Raw genomic sequence first — 27,963 nt, forward strand, 5'->3', positions numbered from 1 at the left:
CCCCCCCCCCCCCCCCCCCCCCCCCCCCCCCCCCCCCCCCCCCCCCCCCCCCCAATTGGTCAATTTAGGGGCGAGATGGACGGTGACAGAGGCACGACTGCATCTTGGAATTCGGCAAGGAGTTGGCGTTTCTTGGAAATACCAGTGGTTTTCATTTATGCAAGCAATTCCTGTGTCGAGGAACCGCTTATTGTCCTCGACTTGTTAGCCGTTTCGAGGGTTGAGCTGAAATTAGGAACTGAATAGAAATGAATAACAGACGCTGGTGGGCCATGAAGGGAGGATCTGTGGCTCTGACTCATATTCCATTCTCTCTCTGCAGACTTGATAATCACCCGGTGTGCTTCAACTCTCAAAGTAGGCTCTGACTTAGTCTAAGAGGTATAGCTCATTTTGTATTCGTGTACAAATCATGAAGTTTTGGTCGGGGAGTGCAATTTGGCGATCGACACAGCCCCCCCGGTTCCGACGGGTTGGGTAAGCGTTTCCAAATTGGGTGGAGCCGCCAAGGGACCCCCGACCTGGCCCGATTGATCTTGAGACACACGACATCAATCGCCATCAACCATCAAACATCACCTCCATCAACCACCCACTGACCACCTGTCTCTTTCATCAATGTTGCGCTCAGGTTGCAGCCGGGCTGACGAGCGCTTCCACGCCACTGCATCTTCTCCCCTTTGTCGTTGAAGCCCCCTCCACCTCCGTAAACCCCGCGAGTCAAGAAGAGTGACCAATCAACCGACCTGGCCAGGGCGACCGAATATCGAATGTCCGAACGATCCAGACCCGAACCCCCAATACGAAACACGGTAGCTCCAAATGGCGCCGGAAAAGGAACACCTGTACGACCCCGTCGTCCCCATACCGACCTACGATGAAGCCGTCGCCGGCACAAGCCGCTCGGCCTTCGAGGCCGAGTGGACCCCCGTCGACCACGCCGACCACCACGACGAGGCAGAGGGCCACTCGCTCCTGACCTCCCGCCCGGCGACCTCCTCCGCCTCCTCCTCCTCCGCCCGCCGCCCCGACGGCTACCGACCCCCGACCGTCGAGACGGACGACGAGGACGACCTGTGCGGCTCGCTGTCGGACTCGGATGCGGACTCGGAGGCCGCCGAGGTGCGCCGCGAGATGCAGGAGATGGAGATCGTTGACGCGGACGCGGACGCGGATCACCGCTCGCGCAACCTGTCGTCCATATGGGGCAAGCGCATCGGCTTCGCCCTGTCGCTGCCGCAGTGGCGCTGGAGGTGGCGGTGGCGCCTGCCGCGGATGCGCATCCGCCTGGGCGAGGACCGCGGCGGGGGCCGAGGCGGCGGCGCGGGGGCGGCGGAGGAGACGCCCCGGAGATCGTGGTGGCCGGCCATGTCGTTGCCGTCGATCAACGGTACGGGTTCGCTGATTATCTTCGGGAGGATGCTGGCTGTCGTGCTGTTGGTCGGGTTTCTCTACCTGCTTTTCCTGAGCGACCTCTTCGCGAATATGGCGAGGCGAATGGGGAGCCAGATGTTCGATCCCGAGAGCGTGAGGGTGCATGTGCAGAGCATGGTGGACCCGAGCAGGATACGGGAGAAGATGGAGCAGCTCACGGGCTACGCCCACGTTGCGGGCACGGCGGGGGACTACACCTTGGCAACCGGCATCAAGAACGACTTTATCGAGTACGGCCTGGAGGGCGTCAAGGTCGACAAGTACTACGTCTACCTGAACTACCCGACGGCCGCAGGGCGGGCGGTGGAGATACTGGGGCCGGACGGCAAGCCCACCTGGTCGGCAGCGGTGGAAGAGCCCAACGTCGGCAGCCAGACAACCGGAAACCAGACCCTGGCGTTCCACGCGCACTCCAAGTCCGGCGATGCCAAGGGCCCCCTGATCTACGCGAATTACGGCTCCCGCGAGGACTTCAAGATGCTCCTCGACAAAGGAATCGACACCAAGGGCGCCATTGCTCTCGTCAGGCAGGGGGGCCCGTACGGAGACGTCGGGTCCAAGGTGAAGGCCGCCGAGCTGGCCGGGTTTGCCGGCTGCATTACCTACACTGACCCCGCGGATGACGGTTTCGTCAAGGGACGAACCGCACCCGACGGTCGATGGCTGCCCGGAGACGCGGTCCAGAGGGGCTCAGCCAGCCTGACGAGCATGATCCTTGGTGATCCCCTGACGCCGGGCTGGGAGAGCGAGAACAACCTTCCGCGACTCACTCCGGATAAGTCTCCCGCATTGGTCAATATCCCAAGCTTGCCTCTGTCGTGGAAGGATGCCCAGCCGCTCCTGCAGCACATCAAGGGCTACGGCCAACCCACTCCCAAGGAATGGGTTGGCGGAGTCCCCGACGTGGGCGAATGGTGGATTGGCAACCTCTCCTCGCCGGTCGTGCATCTCAAGAACGAGCAGGAGGAGCTGCAGGAGAAGGCCATCTGGAACGTCTACGGCCGCATTGTCGGCATGGAGCAAAGCTACAAGTCCATCATCATCGGGAACCATCGGGACAGCTTGACCTTCGGCGCGACGGGACCTCACTCGGGAACGGCCGTCATGCTCGAGGTAGTACGCATCTTTGGCGATCTTGTCGCTCGGGGATGGCGGCCGCTGCGCACGATCCAGTTCATGTCCTGGGACGCGGGCGAGTACAACCTCATCGGGTCGACCGAGTACGTGGAGAAGCACATCGACTCCCTCCGCGAGGACGCCTTCGCCTACATCAACCTAGACACGGCCGTGACGGGAGACACTTTCCACGCCGCCGGGTCCCCCGTCTTCCGCAAGCTCGTGCTCCAGATCCTCAACCGCGTCTCGGACCCCTACCAGAACACCACCCTGCGAGACCTCTTCGACCGCCGGGGCGGCCAGATGGAGGGCCTCGGCGCCGGATCCGACTACGCCGCCTTCCAGGCCATCGCCGGCACGTCGTCGCTCGACCTCCGCTTCGAGGGCGGTGGGCACCCGCACGGCTCCAACTACGACACCTTTGAATGGATGAACACGGTCGGCGACCCGGGGTTCGTCTACCACACGCTGCTCGGCCAGGTCGTGAGCCTCCTCGTCGTCGAGCTGGCCGACCGCCCCATCGTGCCCTTCGACATGACCTCGTACGCCGACGCCCTCCGCGGTTACGTCGACGAGCTGGAGGAGTGGGCCCGCGGCAAGAAGAAGGGCGGTGGGAGAAAGCTCAACGTCGCCGCGCTGCGCGCCGCCGCAAACGATGCGGCCAGCGCCGTCCGGAGGTTCAACCGGTGGGAGATGAGCTGGGAGAACAGCGTCGTGGCGGCGAACCGGTGGGAGTCGGCGGGGCTCGGCAAGCGGAGGGGCGAGTACAACAACCGCATGGCCAAGTTCGAGACGGACCTGCTCGATCTGGAGGCGGGTGGCGGTGTAAGTCTTCCTTCCCCCTTCTCTTTTCTCTTATTTCCTCCCCGGTTTCAAAAAAACCCCGTTAGGATAAAAAATAAAGTAAAAAAAGCTAACCCGACCCCGAAAACAGATCCCCAACCGCACCCAGTTCAAGCACGTCGTCTTCGGGCCGCAGCTCTGGAGCCCCCGCGACGTGTCCCTCTTCCCGGCCGTCCGCGACGCCGTCCTGGCCGGCGACTGGGACCTCGCCGACAAGACCGTCGAGAAGGTGGCTAGGATCATCGCCGCGGCCGCCAGGGCCCTGGTCGAGGAGGGCAAGGAGGAGTAGTGTTTGCCCCTCCCGAAGGTACAGAGTTAGGGTATGCCATGTGTAGGTATGGACGGATGGGTCGGCAGAGGGAAAAAACCCGATATAAAGCAATGGCATCATCAAGCATTGGCATTGGCATGGCGTATATGGCGGGGATTTCCTTTTTTTTCTCTTTCTTGTTCGGACTATTTTCTTTCCCCTTTGTTGTATAAACGAATCTTGGACTGGGAGGGTCATCTCGTGCAAACTCTCCGCGATCAGGAGGCTTGTGTACCTAACTAGCCACGCATCTGTAATTTCCTTGCCGTGAATACCAGCCAACCTTACATATATATATAACACATTTCACTTCGTTGGCAGACAGTCAGGGATTCAGTTTTCTCTCGTCACATTTGACCGACAAGAACGGCAGATTATACATATGTACATTGATTGCAGTTCGTTGGGCAGCACGGCTTTCAAGCTATGATGATGGAACGAGTCGCTCTCTTCCCTCTCAGCGAACACCTCACCGGGCCAGTATTATTTTGTACAACGGGCTTGGCTCGCGGCTCTGTGGCGGAGGAAAGAGAGGTTCTGCCACATCCGAAACGTCTCTGGACTGCTCTTTCCATGAAATAGGGATACAATGGTTCGCTAGAGAGGTTTGGAAGGGTGGATGGGGGAGGAAGGAAGAAAAAAAAGGAAATGGGTTTAAAAGCCAGCACGCGCCGGCTCCTCCTGCTCGAATGACTCTGGCAACTGCTCATTTTGCACTGAGCACCACGCCCTCGTATTCCTTACTCCGGATCATCTCGAGAGTGTGGTAGAAATGCTTCTTGCTCGCCTCAACAGACGGCGAGTCTTGCTGGTTACCCGCCAAATTGGAGTGGATGAGCTCGATGAGACCATTGAGGTATTTTGTCGTGACCTAAAGGGGTTAGAGTCAGAACCTTGCTGGCGACTCGCTGTCAAGCGAAAGTGGGGAAAAGAAGACATCGAGCTGCTTACCGATTCATTCCGCTGCTCAAAGTAGTAGACGTATCTGTCGAGGATCTCGACGAACAGCTCAATCGACGTGGCCGTCTCCATACACGAGTCGGCCACTCTGAGAGCGCGCTGCAGGCACTCGAGCACCCGCTTGCCATCCCGATACAGCTGTCATGACTTGTCAGCACCACAAGAAGAGAAAAGAAAGTCATTATCGCTCTACCCACCTCTGTTTCCTCTCCCTCCGCACTGTCGGGATTGGGCGTCGCCCACCACAGGTGGCTCGCCAGGTACACGGCCCGGCACTGGTCGGGCTTCCGCAGGAGCTTGCTCGCGTGCTGGGCGCACTTGGTGATGAGCGTGTCGTAGTTCTCCTTGCCGAAGTTGCGGCTCTGGTGCAGCGAGCTCGCGATGGCGCAGACGGCCTGGAACTGCGCCTTGGAGTCGCTGACCGCCTCCTCGTAGACGGTGAAGGCCTGCGCGAAGAACTCGTACGCCACCTCCTCGAAGCCCGCCGTGTCGGCGACTTGGCCGCAGGAACAGAAGAGCCGGAGGGAGAGCTCGGCGGCGCCGGCCCCGTTGACCCTCGTGTACAGCGTCGACACGGCCGAGTGCAGGAATTTGAACAGGGAGGATGACTGGCTGGACCAGTTGTCGTCGTAATGCTCCCGAGCCTTGAACCGCCGGGCTAGCTTCAACCCGGCCGTGACAAGGGGCGGCGTAGTCGTCCGGATACGGTCGTTGCCCTCGGAGTAGGCCTTGCGGGTCATTTGGAGCAGGCGGAACTGGGTGTCGTTGTCGTCCGAGTGCAGGAGATGGACCAGCCGCGCCAGCCAGCCCTGCTCCTCCATCGTCTCGTCCGTCTCAAGCGCACGCGTCCGTTGTTGGACTACTCCGGGGTAACCGGACGGTGGATGAGAGCCCTCCTTGATCAGCACTTTGAGGATCTCGAGGACGTTCTCGAGCTGGGCCGGCGTTGCGATCAGGGTGTGATTCTTCAGCAGGGTCCTCGCGACGTCACCTGCAACGGCTCGCCGTGTCGGATAGGTCTGCGACTGGAAAAGGGGCACGTAGGTGGGCAGAGACAGAGCCGTGAAGACGGAGACGTATCTCTTCATGGGTCCCTGCAAGAGGGAGAGCAGACTCTGTTGCGCGGGCTGTGAGTGGAGGTCGGCACTGTTGGCGTGCTCCTTAACCTTGCTGTTGGCATATTCCAAGATCTGGTCCACGTAATCCAATCGTTCTGGGTAGATGTTGAGCGCTAGGTTTGTGAGGGACACACACAGGGCTATCGTGTGCTGGATGGGCAGATGCTGTGCCTGGACGAGGTTCTTGACCTGGCCAAAGAAGATCTCGTAGAGGGGCACGTTCTCCGGGATTCCCCTCTTCTTCTTCGCAGGTTCCTCTTGGGCTTCCTCTTGGGCCGCCTCTTCGGCTTCGTCCCCGTTGACCGCCGTCGCCTCAGTTTCTGCTATTGATGGCGTTTCCTCCGTCTCCTCCTTTGCCAGGGTCTCCGCCGTTGAAGTAGCGTCCCCCTCGGCCTGCTCTCCGTTCGCATTCTCGGACGCAGCAGCCTCATCTCCGGCCCCAGCCCCAGCGTTGACGTCAGCGTCTTTGGGGGCAGGCGGTGCACTCTCATCGTGTTCCTTGTTAAGTTTGACCTTCTCGAGCAGGTTGGCCAATGCTTCCTCCTCCATCTTCCCTCTGGTCTCGTCCGACTCGTTCTGCGACTCGCGTTCCGCATACTTGGAAAGCCTATCCATCAAGCCTATGACAATCGCCTTGACATTGACATGTGGGTTCAGCCGCGACACGGCTGCCAGGAATTGGTCGAGGGTGTAGAGATGGAATTCGTCGGGGAAGACCTGGATAATGACCTCGAGCAGGTACTCCTGGGCCAAGACGTCCCGACATTGGACAACCTGCTCCAGCAACGGGGCCAGAATGCCGTTCTTGTAGTTGGCGAGGTCCACGAGCTGGCTGAGTCGGACGATGTTGTTCCCAACCAACAGCTGCAGCTCTTTACGCTCCTGTGTCCTTTGATCCCGTTCTCGCGAGTGGCCTTGATGTTGTAGCCGCACCCAGAGTTTGTTCATCTCGACGAAATTGGTCAGAACGAAGTTGATCGAGTCCTGCAGATTGCCTTCCGGTCCCTCGCCATCACCGTCCGGGAGGTAATCCCGGGCCTGGCCGGAGAGGTAGTAACGGAGGAACAGCCCACGGATCGGGTGCTGGACGCCTCGGCTCATATCCATCATGTCCTTCATCAGCTCCTTGACTGGCGCTCCGTCGACAGCCATGTAGGCAGTCCCGACCGTGATCATCAGGTAAAGCCTCGGTATGATATTTCCGGCATACTGTACGAGTTCATACAGATCCGCCAAGTGGTTGACCGGGTGGTTCTCGCGGAGGTGGACAGAGAGGTATCGGAGGGCATCGAAGACGGCCATGTAGAGCTCGTAGTATTGCTTAGGTCCCAGGCTGTTTGTCCGGAGTTCCGAGACGAGGGTAGAGCTATAGAGGGGGTCGCGTGTGTTAGAACAAAGGTATCCCGAATAGCCCCCTCAAGCTCCAGCTAGCAGAATGAGGAGGGTGCGAGAGGGTTATCATAAGTGAGAGCGGGCGGGTCTTACCAGCACTTGAGAGCATCCATCAGCTTCCCGGGCGTGTCGAGGCATTTGCGCATGAGCGCGGTCTGCTGGCGCACAGCTACGAGGGCATCTTCGAGCAGGCGGGCCTGGTCTTCGGGCAGCGCGGGGGCCGACATGGCGATTCAGCGCTCGCTTGCTGCTCTGAAGAAGCTGTAATCCGAAGTGTTGCGGGAGACGGGCTCAGAAATGCGGCATTGGATTGGAAATTGCCGGGCTGTAGAATGTGGAAGGAGACAAAGTGGGCTTCGGGTGATGACGACGCCAGCAGCACTTCCAGCAGATTCAGAGCCGTTGTTGGGATGCTCGCTCGGGGGGCAGTTCCTAGCTCGGAGGTAGGATTACGTAAGTTGCCAGGTTAGGTCAGTTCTCAGCACGTGGGGGGTTTCAACCTTCACCCAAGTTCACCACAGGTCAAGTTCAGTCTGATCTGAGAAGTAGCAGTGCAGCCATTCGCATCCATGAAATCCTAGCGTTTATCATATGAAACTCTATACCAGAGCAAGTAGTACACAACCTCCTTCGTGTGGATTGTCAGATTGAAACTGTGATGTGGCTGGACCTTTCCTAATCAGCTCCGAGGGCAACAAGGAACGGCAACTCCTCTATGAATCATGTACTAATCCCAGAACCCGATCCTATCCTCTGTGACGTGACTTGTCATTCCATCGTATCACCCACGAGCTGTCTACCTCAGTCAACAAACTTCCCTCCACAATTGCCGCAAGCATCGCCCGCAAACTCGGCCCTGATGCCACCTTCCAGCTCAGGAGCCCTCCCAACCAACGCCTCCAGCTTGAGAGTCCGCGCCCCGCATGCGCCACACGTCCGCGATATGCCGGGGGCCTGGATCGCCAGCCCGCTCGTCCCGCATGTCGTGAAGAAGTGGCCCTTCCGGCAGACCGTCTGCAGCCCACCCGTCCCGCGGGTCTCCATCAGATCGCCGCAGAAGTCGCACCTCTGCCGCGCGACGGCGTCCTGGAACAAGCCCCGCAGCCTCTTGCGCTTGCTGGCGACAGCGCCGTCCCAGCCGTGACCGTCGCCGACCCCGGACGTGATCCCCGGCACGTCGGCGCCGCCGCCGTACATCCACTCCCACATGCGGCCCTCGGTGGTGAGCGGCCGCAGGGCACCGCCCGTGCTGCCACCACCACCACCAGCATCGTTGTCGTCGCCGTCGCCGTCGTTCCCCAACCCCGGGCGCGGTCGGGAGTCGAACATCAGCGTGCTCCGCGGCTCGGCCCACCCACCGCGATCCAGCTGCTGCGTGGCGAACGCGCTGACCAGCACGACCGATGAGCCGCCGCCCGGCGACGCCGCGAGGCCGTGGAGCCGGAAGCGGTGCGGGTGGACCTCGGGGCCCTGCGGAATGATCGCGCCCGCCTCCTCGGACCCCGAGTCCGAATATGCCTCCTCGTTGCCGCCGCCCTTGCCATCCGAGTCCGAGTCCCTGGCCCCGTCCGAGTCCGAGTCCGAGTCGTCCGCGCCAGCGAACATGTCGCGCCCGTGTAGGCCCGCCGGGACGGAAATCTCGAGCTTGTTGGATATGTCGGTTGCCCATCGGGGTCGCGTGCCTGCCCCGCCGGGCGTGGATGGGTTGTCTGGGAGGGACAAGTTGGTCTGGTGCCAGTCGTGGTTGGACGAGGTTGCCGAGAGGCGGATGAGGGTGTAGATGGGTGTTACTGTAGGCTTGACCAGGTTGGGCGGGTGGATGATCAGGTCTTGGATGGGGTTGCTCGACGGGACGTCTATTTGTGGATCTGAGTAGGACGCGCCGCACTGCTCTGGGGTGTGTGGCTTTGCCTCGAACCCGGAGATAGATCCGCCAAGAGTGACCTCAAACGGCTTGACGTGGAAGCCCGTGACGATGAGTCCGCGGACGAATTTCGACTTTTCCTTTGTCCATATTGCATCCTCGAATTCCACGAAACTGTCCGTGGAGAGACAAAGACACGTTCCGTACAGATCAGCCTCATCAACAGTTAGGTCGGGTGCTTCGCCCCTTGCGGGCTCTCCGTTAATGACGACCCTGCGGAAGCCGACGTAGTTCCTGTCAATGTAAGACAGAAGACAGCTCCGGGAATCCCCCGACAAAAGCCAAGGGCTCCACCGCAGCCCAAACGACGTCCCCTGGGGAACGTAGTTAGGATCCCAAACAGAGGTCCGCGGGTGAGGGCCTTCTGCCATGAACCGTGCCACCTCCTGCACCTGCCACACCGTCTCCTCCTTCGCATCCTCCACCGCTGCTTCCTTTCCTCCCCCGCCAGGTACAGCCAGCGACTGGACGCTGAGCACCGCAACCTCTCGCGCGTCATTGATGTAGGCCAGCAGAACCCGCCCGGGTGCCACTTGCCTAGACCACGCGAAACCCAACACGCACTCTCCAGCCCCGCCGGACCGCTGGCCCGGGACGGTGAGGCGGCCCCCGACGCCCCACAGGACGGCCCACGACGACAGGCTCCGCCGCTTCAGCATGCCGTCCTCACCGCGAACCCTGCCGAGCCCGCCGCCGCCACCGCTGCCGCTCTGCGCGGCCGATGACGACGACGGTGCCGGCCCGTCACCGTAGATGGCGATGACTCCCGCCGACGTCAGGACGGCCAGGACGGGGCGGCCGCTGGGGCCGAGACCAATAGGGGACCAGGCGATGCTCACGACGTGGTTCAGGCCGGCACCGGCGCCTGAGATGGGGCCCGCGCCGACGGCGTCGGTCTCCTCGTCCCCGGAGGCCGAGAAGGCGCTCTCGGTGCCGCTGCCTTCTCCTGCGTCATCGTGGTCATCGGGGTCGTCGTTATCGTCGTCGTCGTCGTCCCCATCGTCCTCGTCGTCGTCACTTGGCGCCGTATCCCCTGCACCGGAACGGGAGTTCACGCCGGCGGCGTCGCAGAGGTCGGCGTTGAGCCGCCTGTCCAGGCGCGGGTAGGAGACGGGGATCTGCAGGCTGCCGCCCGAGAACTGGGGGCGTTGGCGGGTGGGGAGGCGGCGGCGGAGGAAGGGGGGCCGGAGGTCTACGAGGTCGGGATCTTGGCTTTCTTTCTCGTCTTCTTCTTCTTCATCTTCATCTTCTTCCTCCTCGTCCTGCTGGTCACTGCTCCCACTAGCTTCCTCGGCGGCGCGGGGATCCGGAAACTCGGGGATCAGGATGTGGACCGAGTCGTCGGCGGCGACGGCGAGCTCGCCGTCACATGACCAGGTGAGCGCCCTCTTGGTTATTGGCCAGGAATTGAAGTGGACTTCTCGCAAGGGAGGGATCTTGGAGGGAGTTCATCAGTCAGTCAGTTATCAGGGCCGGAAGGGGTGCATCCGTTTTGTTCAGGTTGGGCCTCCCAAAGGCAGTTCAGACCACATGACCTCGCATATTTGGCCCTAATTGCTGGGAATTGAAATTGGAACGGTGGTGAACGGATATGTTTTGACAGTAGGACGGTTCGTCCGAGTGACCAGTTACTGAATGAGAGCAAGAGAGACCACGAGAAATGATGAAAGCCATAATTACCTTTGATTCCAGTTTCGGCTGCTTCATTGTGGCAGCCCAAGATCCCTCTGATGGTAACAGAAGTATTGGTGGCGTCTCCCGGTAATGTATTTAACCATCATTTCCAAGGTGAAAGGATGGTGGAAGGCTTGACGGTAATCTTTTCACCTTCAGATGGCACATGTGCTGCATTTCTCACCACATCAGGTCTGTCTTGGCGGGGCAGGTTAAGCACCCACCATTATTAGGTATCAACCTACCTAACCAAACACCAATCATCAACCCTCAACATATGTAGATAGCAAGACGGTAATAAACTGGTAATATTCAATCCACAATAGCGTTTGCTCTATGCACAATGCCATTTAACACCAGACTCCATTACAATGACTTGCCCGTCACGACCAAAGTTACCGCCGACACTCCCGTCACTGAGGCTAAGAAGCAGACCCTGAGCTTGATTCAGCGTGCCTCCTCCGCAAAGCAGGATCCTTCTCCCCAGAACCATTGCTGAGATGCGGGAGGGCATATGTAGGCTTAGCCGGAACCAATGGCTCTCCATCTGGTTGGCGAGGGGCTTCCAAGTACGAGCCGAGACCCCACAAGAAAGCACAGCCAGCCAGGGCAGCGGCTCCCAAGACCTTCTTCGCCCACCAGTTATCATCCGTCAGGGGCTTTGCGAACTGCACCTTGGAATGAAGGGCCTGCTTGTCGGCGCGGGCGTTCCCTGTCGCGCTCCCGGTCGCATTTCGGTCTGCGGCTTCGGCCTCGTCCACCTTCTGTCTCAGCTGGGCGATGGTCTTACTGAGGGCTACGAGGTCGTCTTCCAGGGTAGTATTCTTGGTGCCGTCGACCTCGACATTCTGCACGTTGCCGAAGAAGTCGGTGATCAGCCGGCTGCGCGCGGCGTCGGCCCCGCCGCGGAAAAGATCGTACCGCACGCCGGCGTGAGAGTGTATCTTCTCGTAATCGTAGCTGTCAAAAAGGTCGCCCACCGTTTTCCTACTACTAAGGTCCTGCACCTGCGATTCCAGGAACTCTAGGTTGTAGTACGTGTACCGGTCAATCACGGCGACGCCCACATCGTTGTCGGCGTGGTGCGAGTATGACGACTGGTCGAGTTCCGAGCTGCCGGTCGCGATGATGTTGGGGGAGTAAAGCTTGCTGTACATGGTATTCGCCTGGCACGTGTCGATCATGAACAGGATTTCGTGATACCTATGGGCAGATCCCGAATGTTAGTTGTGTTCTGCATAACGAAGAGGCAGGGCAGGGCAGCTTACCTCTTCTTCTCCCACATCTGCTCGAACGCGTCTGCCAGGTCAAAGGCGCCGATCTCCTCGGCATCCTGGAACTTGAGAAACTCGTTTCCGCCGTGGCCCGTCATGTACACCAAGATGTTGCTCCGGTCGTCGGTCAACAACCTCTTGCTCCGCGGCATTTCATCGCCCACCCTGTCCGTCAGCAGCCGGATGAAGTTCTCGACGGTGACTTCATAGCCGCGGTAGTCAACCTCGATGTTGTCGCCGTACAGGTCCACGGCGCGGTCGGCATTGGAGTACACGGTGCCCGGGAAGGCGTTCCTCGGGTTGCACGCCATGTCGTCGGGAAGCATCAGGATGATCTGGGAATCGGGAATCCCGAGGCGTTTGACAGTCCGGTAGATGGAGAGCACGTTCGCCAGATGCCGGTAGTTGAACCAGAAGCGGGATGTCGACACGAGGACTGCCCAGTTGCTCGTGTGCTCGGCATCGACGAGGGCGGCCGGCGCCAGCAGCGTCGCCGCGAGCAGGGCCGGCAAGCGGAGAATGCTGGACAACTTCATCGTAAGACGGGCCTCGATCAATCGATTCGTCCCTTCTATTGCTTGTATCGAGTCTGTGCTGGTCCAGGGAGCCAGGAACCAGGTCAGGAGTAGATCACCATTCGGCCAGTTGCATCGCCTCAGTAATGTAATCGTGTCGTTACTAAGCGTGGGTATTACGCATGAGCATTACGAAGCGTGAAGCCTAGCGCCTATCCGCGCCTGCCTACCTTACCTAATCAGTGCAGCTCCGTGCATGCCTGCGGTCCCTGGTTTTTTAGTGGCCCTACGCCCTTTCCGCAGCCCCGGTCGTGCCACTAGCGCAGGTCTCCCACCCCATCACATGTGATCCTAGGATTTCTGGGAGATGTTGTATGCGTGGATGCGCTCTTTCCGCCAACTTTTGAATGCAGCCTGCCTTTTTGATGCTGTGCAGGCCCGTTGAAACTTCAATTGCGAGGCATCTTGTGGCTTCGCATTCCTTGTTGCTCTGTAGGCTCTCTTATTAAGCTCTCTCCTGCTTATATCTCGCCCAATTTCTCTACATTCCCGCCGCCCTTGCCCCAAACCAACATCCCAAGCCCACCTCGCTCTAGGCTCTAGTGGACTTTCCTTCGCAAGTTCGCTCTGGCTCGTGACTGCCCCTCCAAGCTAGCATTCGTATATAGCGTCGTCCACCAACCCATTCTCACAGAGGAATTCCATATTCTGTCCATACCTGGCCCCCGACACCTCGGCATTCATCTGCTGGCTTTGCCCTCATTTTAGACCCTTTCGGCAACCTGGACAATATAATATTTGCGGCATAACCCAGGGCGGCGGAGATTCAGTCCTCCCCCCCACATTGAGTCATGGGGCGTCTTCCTGCCTACTTGTTTGTCGTGAGGTTAGTCTCGTGTACTGGGCAATCTCCAGCGCGGAGGATGCGGGCGAATACTCCTTCATGCTCTAGCCAAACGAAGACAACTAACGAGAGACTTCAGGCACGGAAACCGACTCGACGCCGCCGACAAGCAGTGGCACCTATCGTCTCCAACTCCATACGATCCCCCGTTGACCTATGGCGGCTGGATACAGGCGAGGGCTCTCGGAGCCCGCATAGGTGGAATCCTGCGCGACAGGATACAGGAAGATGAGGCTCAGCAGGCCGACCCAGGGGCCGACCCGGGATCCCAGCCAAGACGGCGCCGGAGGTATAAGGTCGTCATGCACAGCTCGCCTTACCTCCGATGCGTTCAGACTTCGGTCGCCATATCTGCCGGCCTTGCGCAGGACCCTTCACCTCTCCAAACCACAGCGATGGACGAACAAGCACCCAACCCGCCCTCCCCTCTTGGCCCCGGTACTAGGCCTCCGGCGGTCGCCGAATCGGCCGGCTCCGGCGCTGCTGACCTGAAGTCGGGTGAACCTCACAAGACGCGGAAGTCGATTCTCCGCCTGGATGCGTTCCTGGGGGAATGGCTGGAGCCCAGCTATTTCGAGCTGATCACTCCTCCCCCAAGCTCCGTGTTAATGCTAGCGAGCGCAAAGACGGCCTTGTTGCGGCTCGAAGCCTACGAGAACTACTCACCATTCAACACGCATAGCCACTCGGGATCGCACGGCCAGTTGTGGGGTGCTGGGCCTCGGGCAAGTCCTGTGTCCCCCACCGCCGGAGGGGATTCGGACGGGTTGGAGACCATGGCTGCCATGTCAAGCTCTTTGCCGAGCGGCGGCCGGGGCATAAACAGCCAAGGATTTCAGCAGGGCGGAACGTCGGTCGTACAGCCTGCTGAAGCGGGCGGGTATGTGGCACCAGTCCCCAACTATGCGGTATCTTCGAGCGCAACTATTCCCCTGGGTTATGTCGCGCACGCGCGAGATGCCTGCGTTAATTTTGACTACCAGTGGGACTCTATGAGAGGCCCGCTCGATTTGGGAGACGGCGGCACCTTTGGAGAAGAGTGGACCGCGATGCACCACAGGTTTCGTAAGGGACTCCAGGGTTTGGTGGATTGGTATGTCCAGGCGGAAGACCCAACGGACATGGTCACTAAACTAGCACGACAAGACTCGGGAGATGACACGGAATGTGCAGTCGAGGACCCGGACGACGAGGACACGGAAGCGGTGGTGATCATGGTCTCCCATGGAGCTGGATGCAATGCATTGATAGGGGCAATCATAAACCAGCCAGTGCTAAATAATATTGGCATTGCATCACTGACGATGGCAGTGCGAAAGCCAGAGGCCGAGGTTAGCACTGCTGGGATGGGCGCCCGAGTCGACGCAGGTCACGAACCTGGCAGAGCAGCCACGAAGGTACCGATTCATGAACACTACGACCTCAAGCTGTTCGCCAATACAGAACACTTGCGATCAGCGGCACCTACACCAGCCCCATCACGTTCTGCATCGATTGTAGGCATGGCCGCCGCTAAGACCCGCGGCCGTTTCTCGAATTCCTTCTCTGCCCCCCTGAGCAAATTCTCGTTCAACGACGGCACAGGGAGTAGATCTTCCTCGGCCAACGCAGCGCTGAGCGGCGTGCGGCAACCCTCGGTGGCATCGCCCTCGACCCCACGTGGCACCTGGACTAGCACGTTACCAGAGGGCGGGATCACAGTCGGGAGTGGCGTCACGTCGTTTACCAACAGCAATTTGTCCTTCGGCCTGTCGCGGACCCCGTCCATCGGCCTCTGGTCGCCCATCTCGCGGCGCGACGACAGCGAGGCAATTGACGACGAAGAGGAAGAAGACGACAACATGCTGCTCAACTTCAGCCACGAGAAGATCGCCGCTCCAGCATCTGGGTCGGCCGCGACCGGCGCCGGAACCTCAGCTGCGCCCGCCACGAAACGGAAGGAGAAGGAACCGCCTGGCGACGCCGAGGTGCGCGTCGCCACGCAGCCGGAGGGCCCAGGCTCCGACGGTCTGTGCGGTGGGGATCCCCGGCCGCCTGGCGAGGAGGAACCGATACGCGACGTCAGCTCGGCTAAGCGGCGGTGGACGATCAACGAGAGGCCACATCCTCGCGCCAGCTGAAGCTAGGCTGACGCCGGACTGGGCACGCCTCGGAAGCCTTTTCTTGCCAGTGCGTCTGTGCTGTGTGTGCGCGCGTGACGGCTGGTTTGGTTTGCATTCAGTGGTTTATCGATGAGCGACGTTTCTCGATACCCCTTCCCTCACGATGCAGCCTTTTTTTTTCTCAACATGCTTTCCACTCAGCAAGGCGTAATTTAATTTCTTTCGGGGCGAACCATTGCGGCGGGATAAAAAGCGGGATGGCATCGTCTTGTCTTGTTCTTGTTTCTAAAAGGGCCAGGGGCGGCGGAACAAGTCCATCATGAACCAGATGCGTTAAAAAGGCGTTCAAGAGGTTAGAAAGGTCTCGACTCTAGCGTTTTAATCTACATACAGGAGTGCTGTGTTACGAGGTCCTTTTGCTAATTAGAGAGAGAGAGTGAGAGAGAGTGTGAGAGAGGAAGATATTTGCGGGACACAGGTGCATCTTCGCCCGCAAGGGGACTCGTTCTCGCCTTTCCCCTTGAAGGCCAACGACTGTAAACTGAGTTACAAAAATAGATCGCCTCAGCCAAGCGATGATCGTCTCATCTGGCGCTTGGCCTTGGCCAATCATTGAGGAAGCTGCGCCTGGGGCGCATCATTGCAGTTCTGTTTTCTGTTTTCTGTGTCTTGTGTGTACAGTTTGCGGATTACGGTTCATGTACCTCCGTACTCTTTCGTCTTAGCGCTTACACTTGGCCAATCATGGCCTGTAGCCGCCACATGGGAATTCTGTTTTCTGTTTTCTGCGTTTTTGTGTTTACGGCTTTCGGATTACAGCTCATGTACGAATACTCTTTCGTCCTAGCGTTTGCCCTTGGCCAATCATTGAAGGAAGCTGCGCCTTGGGGTTGCAGCTCTGTTTTCTGTATTCTGCGTTTTGTGTTTAAAGTCGTATGTACGGTTTGCAGATTACGATTCATGTACTCTTCGTCCTAGCGCTGGCCCTTGGCCAATCATAGCCTGTAGCCGCCACCTGGGGCTTCCGTTTTCTGCGCTCTGTGTGTTTTGCGGTCCCAATAATCTAACAGCCCTCAGTAATACATATATGTAGTCTGGCAGACTCTAAGCCATTTTGGGTTAGCCAAACGGACCCCAGACTGGTTCTACCTACAACACACCTAAATTGACCACCTACCAAAGGAATCAACCCTCAAATAAAGCTGAAATGGGCACCTAGTTATTAGAGGTCTTACGTTGTAGTACCTAGATATTTGGTTACAGGTAGTTGTTGACCCTGTCATATGTTTCATGTCAGGAAGACCTAAAAGGGTTTAGAGAGTCTATCAGACCATTTATTACGCAGCACCATCAGAATATTGGGACCGAAACGCGTTTACGGGTTGACAGCAGTTTGCAGTTTACTGCGTCTGGCTGTCTTCCCATTTCCGATTCTGGTTCTGTGGGCTGCATTCACGTTCTGGCTCGAAGTCTCACTCAAGCATCGCCATTCCCAGGGTTGGGCATGGCTTCAACCATCATCTTGTCTCTACCATTGAGGATGACTATAAAATGGCCGCGTCGTCCAGCGATTTTGTATTTCCTCTGGCCAGATCCTTCTCATCGTCAAGGCCGCCTCACAGTACGCAAAGCATACACATTTCTCCAGTCGAGAACCCTTGGCCCATCTAGCAACAAGTGCTTACCTCCAACTACTTGTCTTCCTTCCTTCCTTGTCCTCGACGCGACCGCCTCGTCCCTCAGCAAGTGAAGCTCGACGGTCATTTAAGAAATGAACAGCGTTTTCTACCTCCAGACATCCCAAGATGGGCAGCTTGCTTTCCCCCTCGCTACCTCGCAGCGAGAGGGATTCATTGCTCAAGCGCACGCCTCCTTCTCCCACGCGGAATATCCACATACCATGGCGTGGAACTTGCAAGTTCACGCCAACTTGACAAGCAACCTTGGCCAGCTGTCGGTAGTTTGGGACTTCCAGCAGGCGCTCCATGCCCCAGCGGCTCCCCCTCATCTACAACCTGCCTCCCAACTCTTAACCACCCGCCAACCAGGACACCTGTCCAATCGATACCAAGGATATCCCCAGCGCTTCTCGTGCTCGACCTCCAGGGCCAGGAAGATGTCGCTCCGGGGATTGAGGCGCGATCGCCACAGCAGACGCACTAGCATCCACCGCCGCCTGATCCGAGCCGCCCTTTGAGGCTTTGACGTCTACCCGCATCAACAATCTAAGGCGTTAACCAGCGTCGGCGGTGCGGTAACCTACGACATACACGACCAGCTGCATGGCTGGCCTGGCTGGGAGAAGAGGTTGGAAATTATGGTTTCCAGAGTTGAGATTCAGGTTGATTACTTACCAGGGATTTCAGGGGGTCGAGAAACGGAAACGGGGGTTGCTTTTGCCTGGTTTTTTTGGGGGGATTTTTCTTTGATGAGTTAGCCTTCTCTAGGGCCAGGTAGCTATTTCCACGGCGAAGTCCAATGCCATGACCGTATTTTGAATCTGCCAAACTTCCATGATAAGCTACCTACTGTCCTCTTCGCACAACCGAGACACTAAGAAGGTTCATTGTCCTGCCGACCAGCGATATACTCGATAAACTGGCCAACCCTGGAAAGGTGGACGCGCCAGTTATTCATCCGCGGCCCCCTCCGCACCTCGAACGGTGCCGCCTCCAGTGCCTCGCCCTCGAGGTAGGACCCGGGAGGCAGGGCCAGGCGGTCGCCGGCGACCAGCTCAGGCAGCAGCAGGACGAAGTCGTCTGCGCGCGCGCGCCCCAGGGCGGCGAAGAGGCGTGTCTCGACGACGCGGCTGTGCCAGGGGCGCAGGTCCCTGGAGTCGAACCAGACGTGCAGGCGGCGCAGGCGGGTCTGCGAGGCCAGGGCCTGGCACAGGTGCAGCCAGGGGTTGTTGTCGACGGTCACGGGCGGGCCGTTGGCGAGCTGCGAGGGGGGGCCCTGCGGGGAGGGGAAGTAGAGCTCCGTCAGGAAGTTGGTGGCTGCTAGGCATATCTCGACGGAGCGGACGGCGTGGGGCGACCAGAGGCGGAGGAAGGTCCGGGCTACGACCTGGTCGATGAAGACGAAGGTGATGCTGTCAAAGATGGATTCTATGCATTCCAAGTACCTAAGGGGTGGTGTTAATAAACTCTGGTGAACCAAGTACGCGAGTGTATGAGGCGCTCGAGATACTCACATCCGTTTGCAGGTCAGCAAGGCGGGCAGGAAGGAAGACCATGGCACCTGCGGCGGATTGGTTTGGAACGGTTGGACAAGGCTGGGGTTTTCGAGCTCCTCGCAGGCCCAGTGAATGTTCCAGTCGGTATTCAGCCTACGTCCCCGGACACCCATGTCCTGGCCGACTCCGGACGTCTCCAGGAACTCCTCGTACCTCGTGTCCCGCGCCTCCTGGTCCGTGATGCAGGGCGAATGGTAGAGCTCACCCGAGGGCTCGCGGGCGAGCACGTGCTGCCTGAGCCCGGACAGGCGCCAGAACTCGACGTAGACCATCTTCCGGATCTCGGGCGGCAGGGCGGAGAAGAGGAGGCACGCGCCCTGGGCGTCGGCCGAGGCGGCAAATGCGGCCCCGTCCGGGGATGATGGCGCCATGGCGTGAGCTGGTCCTGTCTCCGTCATCTGCAGGAGGGTTGTCCTCGGGCAGACGATGAAAATGCTTGAAGGGGGAAGCCGTTGGTTCTTTACATTGGCATGTTTTTATGTTTTGTTGTTTCCCACCACGACGGGGGGAGGTAGAAACGGCGCAGGTGAGGCGCTGAGCAGCGGGGTTTGTTGTCTGCATTAACCATGGTTGGTACTTGCAGCTGCTAGGGCTGCAGCTTTTATTCCTGGTGCCTGAATCTGAGGCCTCTCACATCTCGTTCCGCCTTGTGATTGACTGCTGCCTCAAAACATGCGTCAAGTCGTCAACCAACCACACGATTCCCACCATGCAATTCGCCGAATTTCGGTGCACCTCCGCATATGCGTAGGTCCATACATACATACTGTTGAAATGCAATTGACTTTGTGCGTGTGTTGTGACAACCCATCCATGCCATCCTAGAGAAACAGCGAATGCCCACTCTCCAACCGGTCAATCTCCTTCTTCAGGCAGTCCACCCGGAAATTCCTATACGCATTCTCGACCCGCTCCCGCCGGTCCGGATCCAACGTCACCATCTGGGTAGCCGTCCACGTCCCCGTGAGGAAACCAAACTCCCCACCCAGGAACAGCCCCCCGAGCCCGAAGAAAAAGTACGACGCGTAGTCGCCCACCCTCGTCAGCTGCGCCATCGACGACGTGACATCCGGAATCGCCTCTGTCCGCGTTTTCAAGGTCAGTTCCGCCCTCTGTCTCTCCACCTCGCAACCCCAGGGACCAAAAAAACTCACCAGTCCTCCCATCCCCAAACACCACCCTGACAGGCCTCTCGGCCCTCGCACCCATGCCCCCAACCCTCCCCGCCAGCGCCGCCGCGCCGGCGATCCTCCGCAGGCGCACGGCGGACCACACGCCGAGGGCCAGCCCCGCCAAGGACCCGGCCGTTGCGGAGCGCGACACGCGCCGCGACGCCCGCTGCAGCGCGTCGCGGTCGTCGGCGGTCAGGTCCGAGCGCAAGTGCGCCGCCGCCAGGCGGGCCAGCTCGTCGTGGCGCGGCGAGGGGCGGAAGGCTGCTAGGCCGTGCATGGTCTTTGCTGTGCTTTTGGAGAGGTGGGTTTTTGTGGTGAGAAGAGTTTTTTCTTCTTTTCTGCCGGTCTGGGATGCTCGGTGGCTCGGTGTTGTTTTGAGGGTTTTTGCCTTGAGGGACAGGCGATATATTGGATTGACTGCGTTATCATGAGATGGTGGTTAATCGTTGTGTCTCTACTTACGCGCTAGGTTGCTGATGATATCACCATGATGGATCACTAGAGCGTCTCTGGCGTGACCCACTGCTCACCATCATCATGGAGCATTGAGCATTGACCACCTATCATCAACTTCAAGATCCATGGCGGAGACCATAATTTGGGTCCAGAGCTCTGGCCAACAATCACGAGAAAAGTGCGGGCCAATGCGTGTGAACGAGTGTGGTATTCAGCTCAGCTCTTCTATCGACTTTCCCCATCCCGTCCCTCCCTCTCCTTCCGGCGCGTCCGCGTGCCAGCCTCCCCTCCATTCCATGATCCAGCGGCCAACAAGGTCACGATAAGTAAACCCCGTACCCATAATTCTTTCTTTCCCAACCTCCCCAGCCATCCAGCATTCCTTCCAGCCTTCAGACGTAACAATCCAAGCTGAAATCTCCAAACGGTTCCTGCCTCCCGCCGAACCCAAGTCAAGCAGCGGTCTACCCCTGCGCGAGCGCCGGGGCAAGAATAAATATGACACATTAACAAGAAAGTAAAACTGGCCGCAGCAGACACGCGTGATTAACGGGCGTGTCCGCTCAGCCGCCGATCTCGGTATGACCTAGCCTCTAGTGTAAGAACTGCACGGCTGATCACTATGAGATATATGAAGAAATAAAAGCCAGATAGACGGAGCGAACGAATTTTGTACAGGCACAAGCCAAAGGCGACTCCGCGAAAGGGCTCGCCGAGGCCGCCCCGGGTTCTGCACCACCAAAAGGTAGTATCTCAACGGACATCATTCGCAAGAAATTATACAGATTTTCCCCGTCGTCCGATGTGTTGCCGTATGGAATGCCCGACGCGGATCACGGGTATCGCGTCCAGAGCAGGGCACATGTTGCACCGGTGTGTCCAAAAAAAAGGTCGTCTAAGTAGGTCGGTAGCGAGTGACAAGAAGGGAAAGGGGTTTTCGTTCGATCCGGGTTGGTGTGGTTTGTTCATCAGGAAGTTCGTTCACGACCGGTTTTTGTGTCGCTGTTCCACCTCAAATAACGTAGATGCCTTGATCCAAAGGGTCTAATAGGGCCGCTCCGTCTCATGGCAGCATCGTGGCTCAACCACATTCCTTTTGTGCTCGGCTTCGCACAAACATCTAGTAAGCTTGCCCTGGTACGGGCTTCCGTCCGACTGGTCCAGTTGGTGGACCTGGCCGGTATTCCTGGTTCATTGGGCTTGGCCCAGGTGGACTCACACGTCGACCCGCCCCGCTCGGGCTCTGGGGTCGACCTTGTTGCTGTCGAGGGCCGGGAGATTGTGACCGTGGTCCGGGGCTCATGGACCTTGGGCCGGGGCTCATTGCTCGGCCACCGGCGGGTGAAGAGGGGCGCCCACCGTGTGGGCTCATGGCACGCTCAGCCGGAGACTGGGGACGGCCTCCTTGTGCCATCATCGGCCCCGATGGCGACGCTGATCGCGCGTATGGCGGACCACCGTGGGGACCGCCGTGGGGACCGCCCTGTCCGGTCATAGCCCTGTTTGCTGGAGGGTAGCCCGGTCCCCTGTTGGGGTTCACTGGCGGGCCAAAACGAGGTGCTCCCTGGGGTGGTCTTGGCTTTACAGGGCGAGTTGACAGGCAAGTCCTGGGGACAACACCCTGTTGAGACCTGTCGAGACGGATGCAAAGGGCCTATGAACGGTTAGTAATCTATTATTCTTGGCTGCATATCAACGGTTGAGACTCACCCATCCGTCATCATATTCGTGCAAGAGGCGAACAAGCTGGCCTGCAACCAGACCCATCTCGTCTTCCATGGTCGGGTTAAAGTCCAGTTGAACACGGTGAACAGTAGAGTGGGCTGGGCCTCCGGCAGCAGCAATCGCTGCGGCACTGGTGGAAGCAGCGGGAGGTTGGCCGGGCGAGACAGAGTGCATGCTGTATTCCGTCCCCGCTGGACTGGGAGGGACAGCTGAGAGATGCGGGGGAGGCATGGGCATGGTGAGATCGAGAGGCCTGGGCGCATTGTCCTTTCGCATGGACGTCTTTCGTGTCAAACCAGCAACTGCCGCTGCAGCGGCGGCGGCCCCGGCGACGGCGACGGTGCTAGAAGCGGTTCCGTTATGAGGCCCCCCAACCTCACTACCGGCAGGGCTGGTCGGGTTGCTATACTGACCTTCCTCGGAGATGGGAGAGTACAGTCGCTGTGCACCGCTGCCGAAGGGATTGGCGCTGTTTGTGCTCTGACTGGTGGTTGGGCGGTCCCACGGACCTCCTCCCATGCCTCTGCTGGTCTGCTGGGTCGGACTCTCGACCATCGCAATGGCATTGCCGCGGTTGGCGTGTTGATTCGCGGGCCCTCCGAGATTTGGTAGGAATTGTGTGACGGGACGCAAGCTCAGGCGAGGGGCCTTGGCGGGCGTCGGCGGTGGCACAGCTCTGCTGTCAGAGAAGGGCCCATTGATCTTCTCATCGTCCTCCATCCTCTGCTTCTCCATCTGCTTCCTCCGCTTGCTGAAGGCGAAGTACACGGCTAGGAATACCAGCAAGACGCCGCCTAGGACACCAATAGCAATGCCGGCCTTCGCGGCTCCGCCAATTGCTCCGGTGTTGGCTGCGCTAGATGTTTCCGAGGCTTGAGCACCTGATACGGTAGGTCGCGCGCCAACAGAAGTCGGCGGGGCCCCTCGCTCTCCAGTTGCAAGGGCAAGGGTGGCAGGGATAGTTCCCGTCGTCGTGGGGGCAAGCGACTTAGGAAGGGAGTCTGGGGTCGAGGTCTTCTTGACCGAAGTTGATGAAGATATCTTGTTTGTCGGCTGCGTGGATGTGGTTGTAGGGACAGACTTGGTAGTCTTCTTCACAGCCAATGTTGTCCAAGCAGCAGCTGTACCATCCCAATCATCAGGCGTCATGGTGCGAAATACGGTGCGGAAGACGGTAGAGGGGCCAGCCTTGGCTTGGTTCTGGAAGGGATTGACATCGTCCCAAACGCTCTGGACAGCGCCGGTGAAGTCGTCCCAGGCACCTCGTCTGTGGTGTTGGTGGTTGTGACGGATATGGTGGTGGTGAGGCATCGTGACGAGCGCTCCGTTGCTGTCGACAGCCGGCTGGTTCTGTTACCCACAAAGTTATGAACGGTAGCGTCTAACGCATCCGACGAGATATCCAGCTCAGCGCAAGAAGCGCAACACGACACGGCTTCTGAGCCACCCCGAGATATTTCTGACTCGGTTGGCGACGAATAGGGCTGAACAAGCGTGTTGGTTGGAATGCGTCGTGCCGCGACGTGTCCCAAAGGTCGAAGGGTCGAAGGGTCGAAAGGAATGAATGGCTGGCAGCAACACAGCGCTGCAGAGGGAACGACTCGATCGATCGGGTGTCTTGAAAGGAAGGAAGCCAGTTGGAATTTTAAAAGAATGGAAGGGCGAGTCGAAGGTCTCACGAACTCAGCACCAGAGGGGAGTCTTCCAGAAAAGGGAGAGTGTGGAGGATTTGGGGGGAAGGGAGGGGGGGGGAGGAGGCAGAGTAAAGGGATATTTCCTCGATCCAAAAGGGTCCATGGTAGCCGGGCCGTCGAGCAACCCAGCCATGTACAGGTACCTAGGTTCCTTCTCTTTACTCTCAGTCATTGCAGTTAAGGTACATACTAATTACCCAAAAACCCTTAACCTGGTCAGCTCTTGACCAACCCGCCCAGCGTTGGCTTCAGCAATTTACGACTAATCCAACGGTTATCCATATGTGGTCAGTTTCCTGCTTCTCTGCCTTGATGATCTGTCAATCGCTGCGCATACTTCGCAGCTGATTGACCACCAGAGAAACATTCCAGTGGGACAGACGGGATTGGAAGGGAGCGCTGTTTGTTGGTAGAGAGACTACCACAGTCTCTCTACGTAGTACACACGAGCAGAGAGAGGCAACCTCCTTCCTCTCCCTTCCTTCTCCGCCTTTTCGCTCGTTCCTTGCAGATCATGGTTCTGTTTTTGGCGCAGGGGCCCACCCTTAGTGCCCTTTCTAGGAACGAACGTGCGCTGATTGGCGACTAAGAAGATCGTCCCTGAGCCGAAATTGGGAACCAGGGTTCGTCAAATTGAGGCCTGACAAGGGGGTTTCCAAGGAGATGTTCTCTGATTGGATAGCCTGGCTTGTTTCAAGTACCTATCAATTTTGGACCCAGCGAAGCCACTGTGATGGGTTGGATCCCGTCAACTCGGAGGGTCTTTCGGCCAGCCAACAGGATTCTTCCGACTGGCAAAATCTCATCCCAGCAAGGCCCTCTTACGCTGTCACAGATAGACTGTGGTTGCAACGATTGCTTGCCGTACTGCGTAAGAAGGGCACACTGATCGACCGTCGCTTCAGGGAGCACGCCCGGAGACAGAGCGGTTCGATCCGCAGCTTCCATCATTACATACGGATTACGTACTGCGTAAATGACAATACTATACATCCGTATCTTAATGATGATCCGATAATTACCGGGATGTGTCCAGCAGTCGATTTGTTTGCACGTCCATCAATTTTATGCATAGGGCACGGGCGTCCGAGCCCCTGGCCCGTGTGGGACGAAAGGGCTGTGCATCCTGTCGAATGTCGATCCCCCAGGGAAAACCAACGGGAGGGGCATGAGATGCCGAAGGACGGGAGTTTGCCATCGTGATGTGAACCCCTGCCAAACTGCCTAGGTATCGTGAGACTGCTATGAGCAGTATGTCTTTTTTTCTATCATGGACCTGGAATAAGCCAGCTCTACCACGTGACACTGTTTTCCTACATCTAAGGCACATCCGCCTGTAACCTGTAGCCAACGCCGTTACAAGCATAACTTCTGCATTCTCCAATACTCTGTAGCTGCCCTTGCTCAGTCATAAGACTTTCATCTGCCTCTCACTTGGGACCCTGCCCATAGCCGCTATGGTGCTGTCCCCAGTACTGCTGGTGTTGCCCAGGTTGCGGCTGCGGCTGCTGGCCCTGCAATGGACCGAAAAAAGCCGGGTTAACGTAGGTTCCGCTGGGCGGAGGGGGGGCTGGTACAGGCGCTCCAACCCCTGGCCATGCTGGCGGCGGCACTGGGTAGCCGGCTGTCGGGGGCTGCGGGTTTGCGGGTTGGTGGTGGTGAGGCTGATGAGGATATTGGTAAGCCTGGCTCGGGTTCTGATTCCAGGCTTGGTAGTTAAAGTTGAAGGCTGTGGAGGAAGGGGGCGGTGGCTGTGGTGCACTCTGTCCGTGCGAGTAAGGCATGGGGGGAGGAGGCGGCGCATATGATGCCGGTGCAGGAGGCCACGGATTTGAGGGGACGGCTTGCGGTGGAGGCACGTTTGCTCCATATGGAGGAGGGGGTAGGTGTGGGTTTTGCGGTTGCTGGGTCATCGGAGGGACCCCGTATGAGGTTGGGCGTGGTGAGTCTGCGGCTCCGTCATAGCCAAAGGGGGCATGGCCGCCTGCTCCTCCACCTCCCCGCCCATGTCGACGGTCTCCTCTGCCACCACGGCCTCGGCCCCGGAACTCGCGTCCTCTAAAGGAACCGCGGTGCCCGTGTCCGCCACGGGGTTGGCTGAATCCGGTTTCCGGCTTGGGTGGTAGGGAAGGAAGTCCCTGAGCATAACTCGAGGGCCGCGCTAGTGGTTTGTAAGGACCATCCTCTTCCTCGTCATAGTTGAGGTTCCCATTGGCACCGTTCGGTGGTGGAGGCAGAGTCGAATTGCTCAAAGGGTGCGGTTGGCTGTGCTGGTCAGCACGGTCGCGTCCGCCCCGGCCAGCCTTTCCGCCACGTCTCTTTGCCTTCAGCTGTTTCTTGTACTCGGCCTCCTTCTCATCGTCGGAGAACTCCATCTCATCTGGAGCAACCTCCTCGTCGTGTAGATTGCTCGCGTCCGAGCCCTTTATCTCCTTCAAGACCTGCGTGAACACATACTGAGCATGTTCGACCGAGTAGAACACCTCAGTACCAACTGACAATCCGAGCCCCTTGATTTCGTCTTCCGTCGAGAATCCAACAGTGTATAACGGGCTTCGGACATTCCCTAATGTCTCGGCTAATGCGCCGATAACCGTCCGATCTGCGAGACACAACACAGAGCCGATATTTAGGGCTTGGACCTCTCCCGGATTCCTCGACTTGATGACAACTGTTCTCTCCACAACAAATTCAACCAGGCCGAGCGGTTCAATCTTCATCTCGGGGGTGATGACGACGTCGGGCTTCGGGATAACTTCTTCGGGCACCTCATTCTTAGTGCGGATCTGCCCTGCTCCAGCTCCCCTGCCTCCTTTTCCACCACCGTCACCGTCGCCGTCGCCGTCGGCCTCGGCCATAAGCAGCCTCGCTGTTTCCTCGATGCCGAGAGGTTGGTAGCCACCTTCATCTTCCGAGTCATCGTCGGACGAGCTGTCGGAGCTATCGGACGATGACGAAGACTCGTACGGCGACGAGTCAGCTTCCCATTCTGGTTGCCCGTCACCATCACCGTTCTGCGGCTGGACAACCTGCCCTTGAGCGGCTTCGCTGCTTTGCGCGGCGGTTTGCGCGGTGGCGGCTGACAGCAGGCCATCAAGGGCGGCTTCCAACGCGTGCGCAACGTGTTGGCTGGAGGATGCATGATCCTCGGCTTCTGTCCTTGCCTCCTCATCACCCTCTTTTGGAACAACCTGGGGCCCTTCCCCTGCATTGGTCCTGCTTTGAGCCACCGCGGGTGTGATATTGCTCCCTGCTTGCTGCTCCGGCCGTGTCGTTGACTCTTCGGGTCTATCGATTTCCATAGCGTCCTTCCCCTGTTCCTCCGAACGAATCCCTACCGCATGTTCGGGTTGTGCACTATCCGCTGCTCCCACTGCTGCTGCTGCCTTGTGCTCTTCCACTTTGCTCCTCATCTCGCGGGCCCACTGCGTCCCGCTAGTACCCTCTACCACTTCCACCCCATCAACCCCACATATACTTGCAGCTGCGGCGAGCAGATCGGGTGCAAAACTCTCGGCGGGGAGGTGCTCGTTCGGTGTCGCATGGCCGAGGCCAGGAATCTGGAAGGGCGGCTCTGACATTGATGTCGCTTGATGGCTTCGAGGATTACGAGGAAAGAAGTTGGTTTATTGTTGGCTCCGGATATAACTGGTGAAGTATCGGCGTCGTGCAGAATGCCTCTCTGTCGAGTTGCTGGCGCTTCGAGTATGGGAGAGAAGTGAAGATGGGTATCGCGTAGAAGAAAGCTGAAGAAATGGTTGGCGCCACTAGTCCCAATAGACTGAGGCAACCCAGATTATCTAGGAACGGGAATGATAAAAGGAAAAGTACACCGGAATTTGGTATGTTTCCAAGAAAAATATGAAATGCTTGATCCCCTTGGGCAGTTCTCGACGGGCGATAAGAAAGTACGCGTAAAAATTCAACGATTATCGGTACGTACCACCCAGAGAGTGATGTAATAGAGCTGGCACGGGCCAAATGATCTTCGGGAGCGCTTTACTCAATCTGGTTAAGCGTCTGCCTTATCACATGGAGAGCTTGTCTGTTCTTTGAGGATCTCATTCCCAACATTTCCTCTTTAGCCAAGGTTGCTCTTCGATCGCCGAGCAAAG

The 27,963-nt window shown here is 58.4% G+C and overlaps 8 protein-coding genes across 8 annotated transcripts; 2 read left to right on the forward strand and 6 right to left on the reverse strand.

Annotated features, from left to right (window-relative positions):
• Positions 1 to 822: 822 nt before the first annotated feature.
• QBC33DRAFT_577822 (Zn-dependent exopeptidase) lies at positions 823 to 3,682 on the forward strand (the record flags this gene model as incomplete). Its single annotated transcript, XM_060431015.1, has 2 exons — positions 823 to 3,375; positions 3,485 to 3,682. The coding sequence occupies 2 exons, from the start codon at positions 823 to 825 to the stop codon at positions 3,680 to 3,682; spliced, it is 2,751 nt and encodes a 916-aa protein (XP_060284408.1).
• A 727-nt stretch (positions 3,683 to 4,409) lies between these two features.
• On the reverse strand, positions 4,410 to 7,400 carry QBC33DRAFT_558358 (vacuolar protein sorting-associated protein 35; the record flags this gene model as incomplete). Its single annotated transcript, XM_060429872.1, has 4 exons — positions 4,410 to 4,574; positions 4,655 to 4,801; positions 4,861 to 7,147; positions 7,267 to 7,400. The coding sequence occupies 4 exons, from the start codon at positions 7,398 to 7,400 to the stop codon at positions 4,410 to 4,412; spliced, it is 2,733 nt and encodes a 910-aa protein (XP_060284409.1).
• A 189-nt stretch (positions 7,401 to 7,589) lies between these two features.
• QBC33DRAFT_610714 (gpi-anchor transamidase-like protein) lies at positions 7,590 to 12,717 on the reverse strand. Its single transcript, XM_060432422.1, has 4 exons — positions 12,040 to 12,717; positions 11,398 to 11,974; positions 9,862 to 10,533; positions 7,590 to 9,807 (listed from the first exon to the last, which is right to left on the reverse strand). Exons 1-4 carry the CDS (start codon positions 12,579 to 12,581, stop codon positions 7,975 to 7,977), a joined length of 3,624 nt encoding a protein of 1,207 aa, XP_060284410.1. The 5' UTR covers positions 12,582 to 12,717; the 3' UTR covers positions 7,590 to 7,974.
• A 482-nt stretch (positions 12,718 to 13,199) lies between these two features.
• QBC33DRAFT_47288 (uncharacterized protein) lies at positions 13,200 to 15,947 on the forward strand. The gene is made up of 2 exons (XM_060425214.1): positions 13,200 to 13,446; positions 13,544 to 15,947. The coding sequence occupies exons 1-2, from the start codon at positions 13,412 to 13,414 to the stop codon at positions 15,582 to 15,584; spliced, it is 2,076 nt and encodes a 691-aa protein (XP_060284411.1). The 5' UTR covers positions 13,200 to 13,411; the 3' UTR covers positions 15,585 to 15,947.
• Positions 15,948 to 18,119: 2,172 nt separating this feature from the next.
• Positions 18,120 to 19,172, reverse strand: QBC33DRAFT_450287 (uncharacterized protein; the record flags this gene model as incomplete). The annotated part of the gene is made up of 2 exons (XM_060424557.1): positions 18,120 to 18,690; positions 18,760 to 19,172. The coding sequence occupies 2 exons, from the start codon at positions 19,170 to 19,172 to the stop codon at positions 18,120 to 18,122; spliced, it is 984 nt and encodes a 327-aa protein (XP_060284412.1).
• Positions 19,173 to 19,410: 238 nt separating this feature from the next.
• On the reverse strand, positions 19,411 to 20,476 carry QBC33DRAFT_47368 (uncharacterized protein). The gene is made up of 3 exons (XM_060425218.1): positions 20,440 to 20,476; positions 19,956 to 20,390; positions 19,411 to 19,882 (listed from the first exon to the last, which is right to left on the reverse strand). Exons 2-3 carry the CDS (start codon positions 20,248 to 20,250, stop codon positions 19,623 to 19,625), a joined length of 555 nt encoding a protein of 184 aa, XP_060284413.1. The 5' UTR covers positions 20,251 to 20,390; positions 20,440 to 20,476; the 3' UTR covers positions 19,411 to 19,622.
• A 1,037-nt stretch (positions 20,477 to 21,513) lies between these two features.
• QBC33DRAFT_47303 (uncharacterized protein) lies at positions 21,514 to 23,562 on the reverse strand. The gene is made up of 2 exons (XM_060425217.1): positions 22,140 to 23,562; positions 21,514 to 22,083 (listed from the first exon to the last, which is right to left on the reverse strand). Exons 1-2 carry the CDS (start codon positions 23,463 to 23,465, stop codon positions 21,550 to 21,552), a joined length of 1,860 nt encoding a protein of 619 aa, XP_060284414.1. The 5' UTR covers positions 23,466 to 23,562; the 3' UTR covers positions 21,514 to 21,549.
• A 1,602-nt stretch (positions 23,563 to 25,164) lies between these two features.
• On the reverse strand, positions 25,165 to 27,536 carry QBC33DRAFT_47300 (H/ACA ribonucleoprotein complex non-core subunit NAF1). Its single transcript, XM_060425216.1, has one exon. The coding sequence runs from the start codon at positions 27,427 to 27,429 to the stop codon at positions 25,279 to 25,281; it is 2,151 nt and encodes a 716-aa protein (XP_060284415.1). The 5' UTR covers positions 27,430 to 27,536; the 3' UTR covers positions 25,165 to 25,278.
• Between the last annotated feature and the right edge of the window lie 427 nt (positions 27,537 to 27,963).

The sequence above is a fragment of the Phialemonium atrogriseum genome, assembly GCF_030411735.1.
Source record: "Phialemonium atrogriseum strain 8032-3 unplaced genomic scaffold QBC33scaffold_10, whole genome shotgun sequence".
Lineage (NCBI taxonomy): Eukaryota > Fungi > Ascomycota > Sordariomycetes > Cephalothecales > Cephalothecaceae > Phialemonium > Phialemonium atrogriseum.

Coding starts and splice junctions, on each gene's coding strand:
- QBC33DRAFT_47288 (XM_060425214.1), top strand. CDS start 13,412: ATGGGGCGTCTTCCTGCCTACTTGTTTGTCGTGAG. Junction 13,447..13,543: donor GCCTACTTGTTTGTCGTGAG/GTTAGTCTCGTG, acceptor GAGAGACTTCAG/GCACGGAAACCGACTCGACG.
- QBC33DRAFT_47368 (XM_060425218.1), bottom strand. CDS start 20,250: ATGCACGGCCTAGCAGCCTTCCGCCCCTCGCCGCGCCACGACGAGCTG. Junction 19,883..19,955: donor GTTTGGGGATGGGAGGACTG/GTGAGTTTTTTT, acceptor AAACGCGGACAG/AGGCGATTCCGGATGTCACG.
- QBC33DRAFT_47300 (XM_060425216.1), bottom strand. CDS start 27,429: ATGTCAGAGCCGCCCTTCCAGATTCCTGGCCTCGGCCATGCGACACCG.
- QBC33DRAFT_610714 (XM_060432422.1), bottom strand. CDS start 12,581: ATGAAGTTGTCCAGCATTCTCCGCTTGCCGGCCCTGCTCGCGGCGACG. Junction 10,534..11,397: donor ATAACTGGTGGGCGAAGAAG/GTCTTGGGAGCC, acceptor ACTCCCTCCAAG/ATCCCTCCCTTGCGAGAAGT. Junction 9,808..9,861: donor CCGTCCTGACGTCGGCGGGA/GTCATCGCCATC, acceptor TCGGCCGCGCAG/AGCGGCAGCGGTGGCGGCGG.
- QBC33DRAFT_47303 (XM_060425217.1), bottom strand. CDS start 23,465: ATGCCTCACCACCACCATATCCGTCACAACCACCAACACCACAGACGA. Junction 22,084..22,139: donor ACGAATATGATGACGGATGG/GTGAGTCTCAAC, acceptor AACCGTTCATAG/GCCCTTTGCATCCGTCTCGA.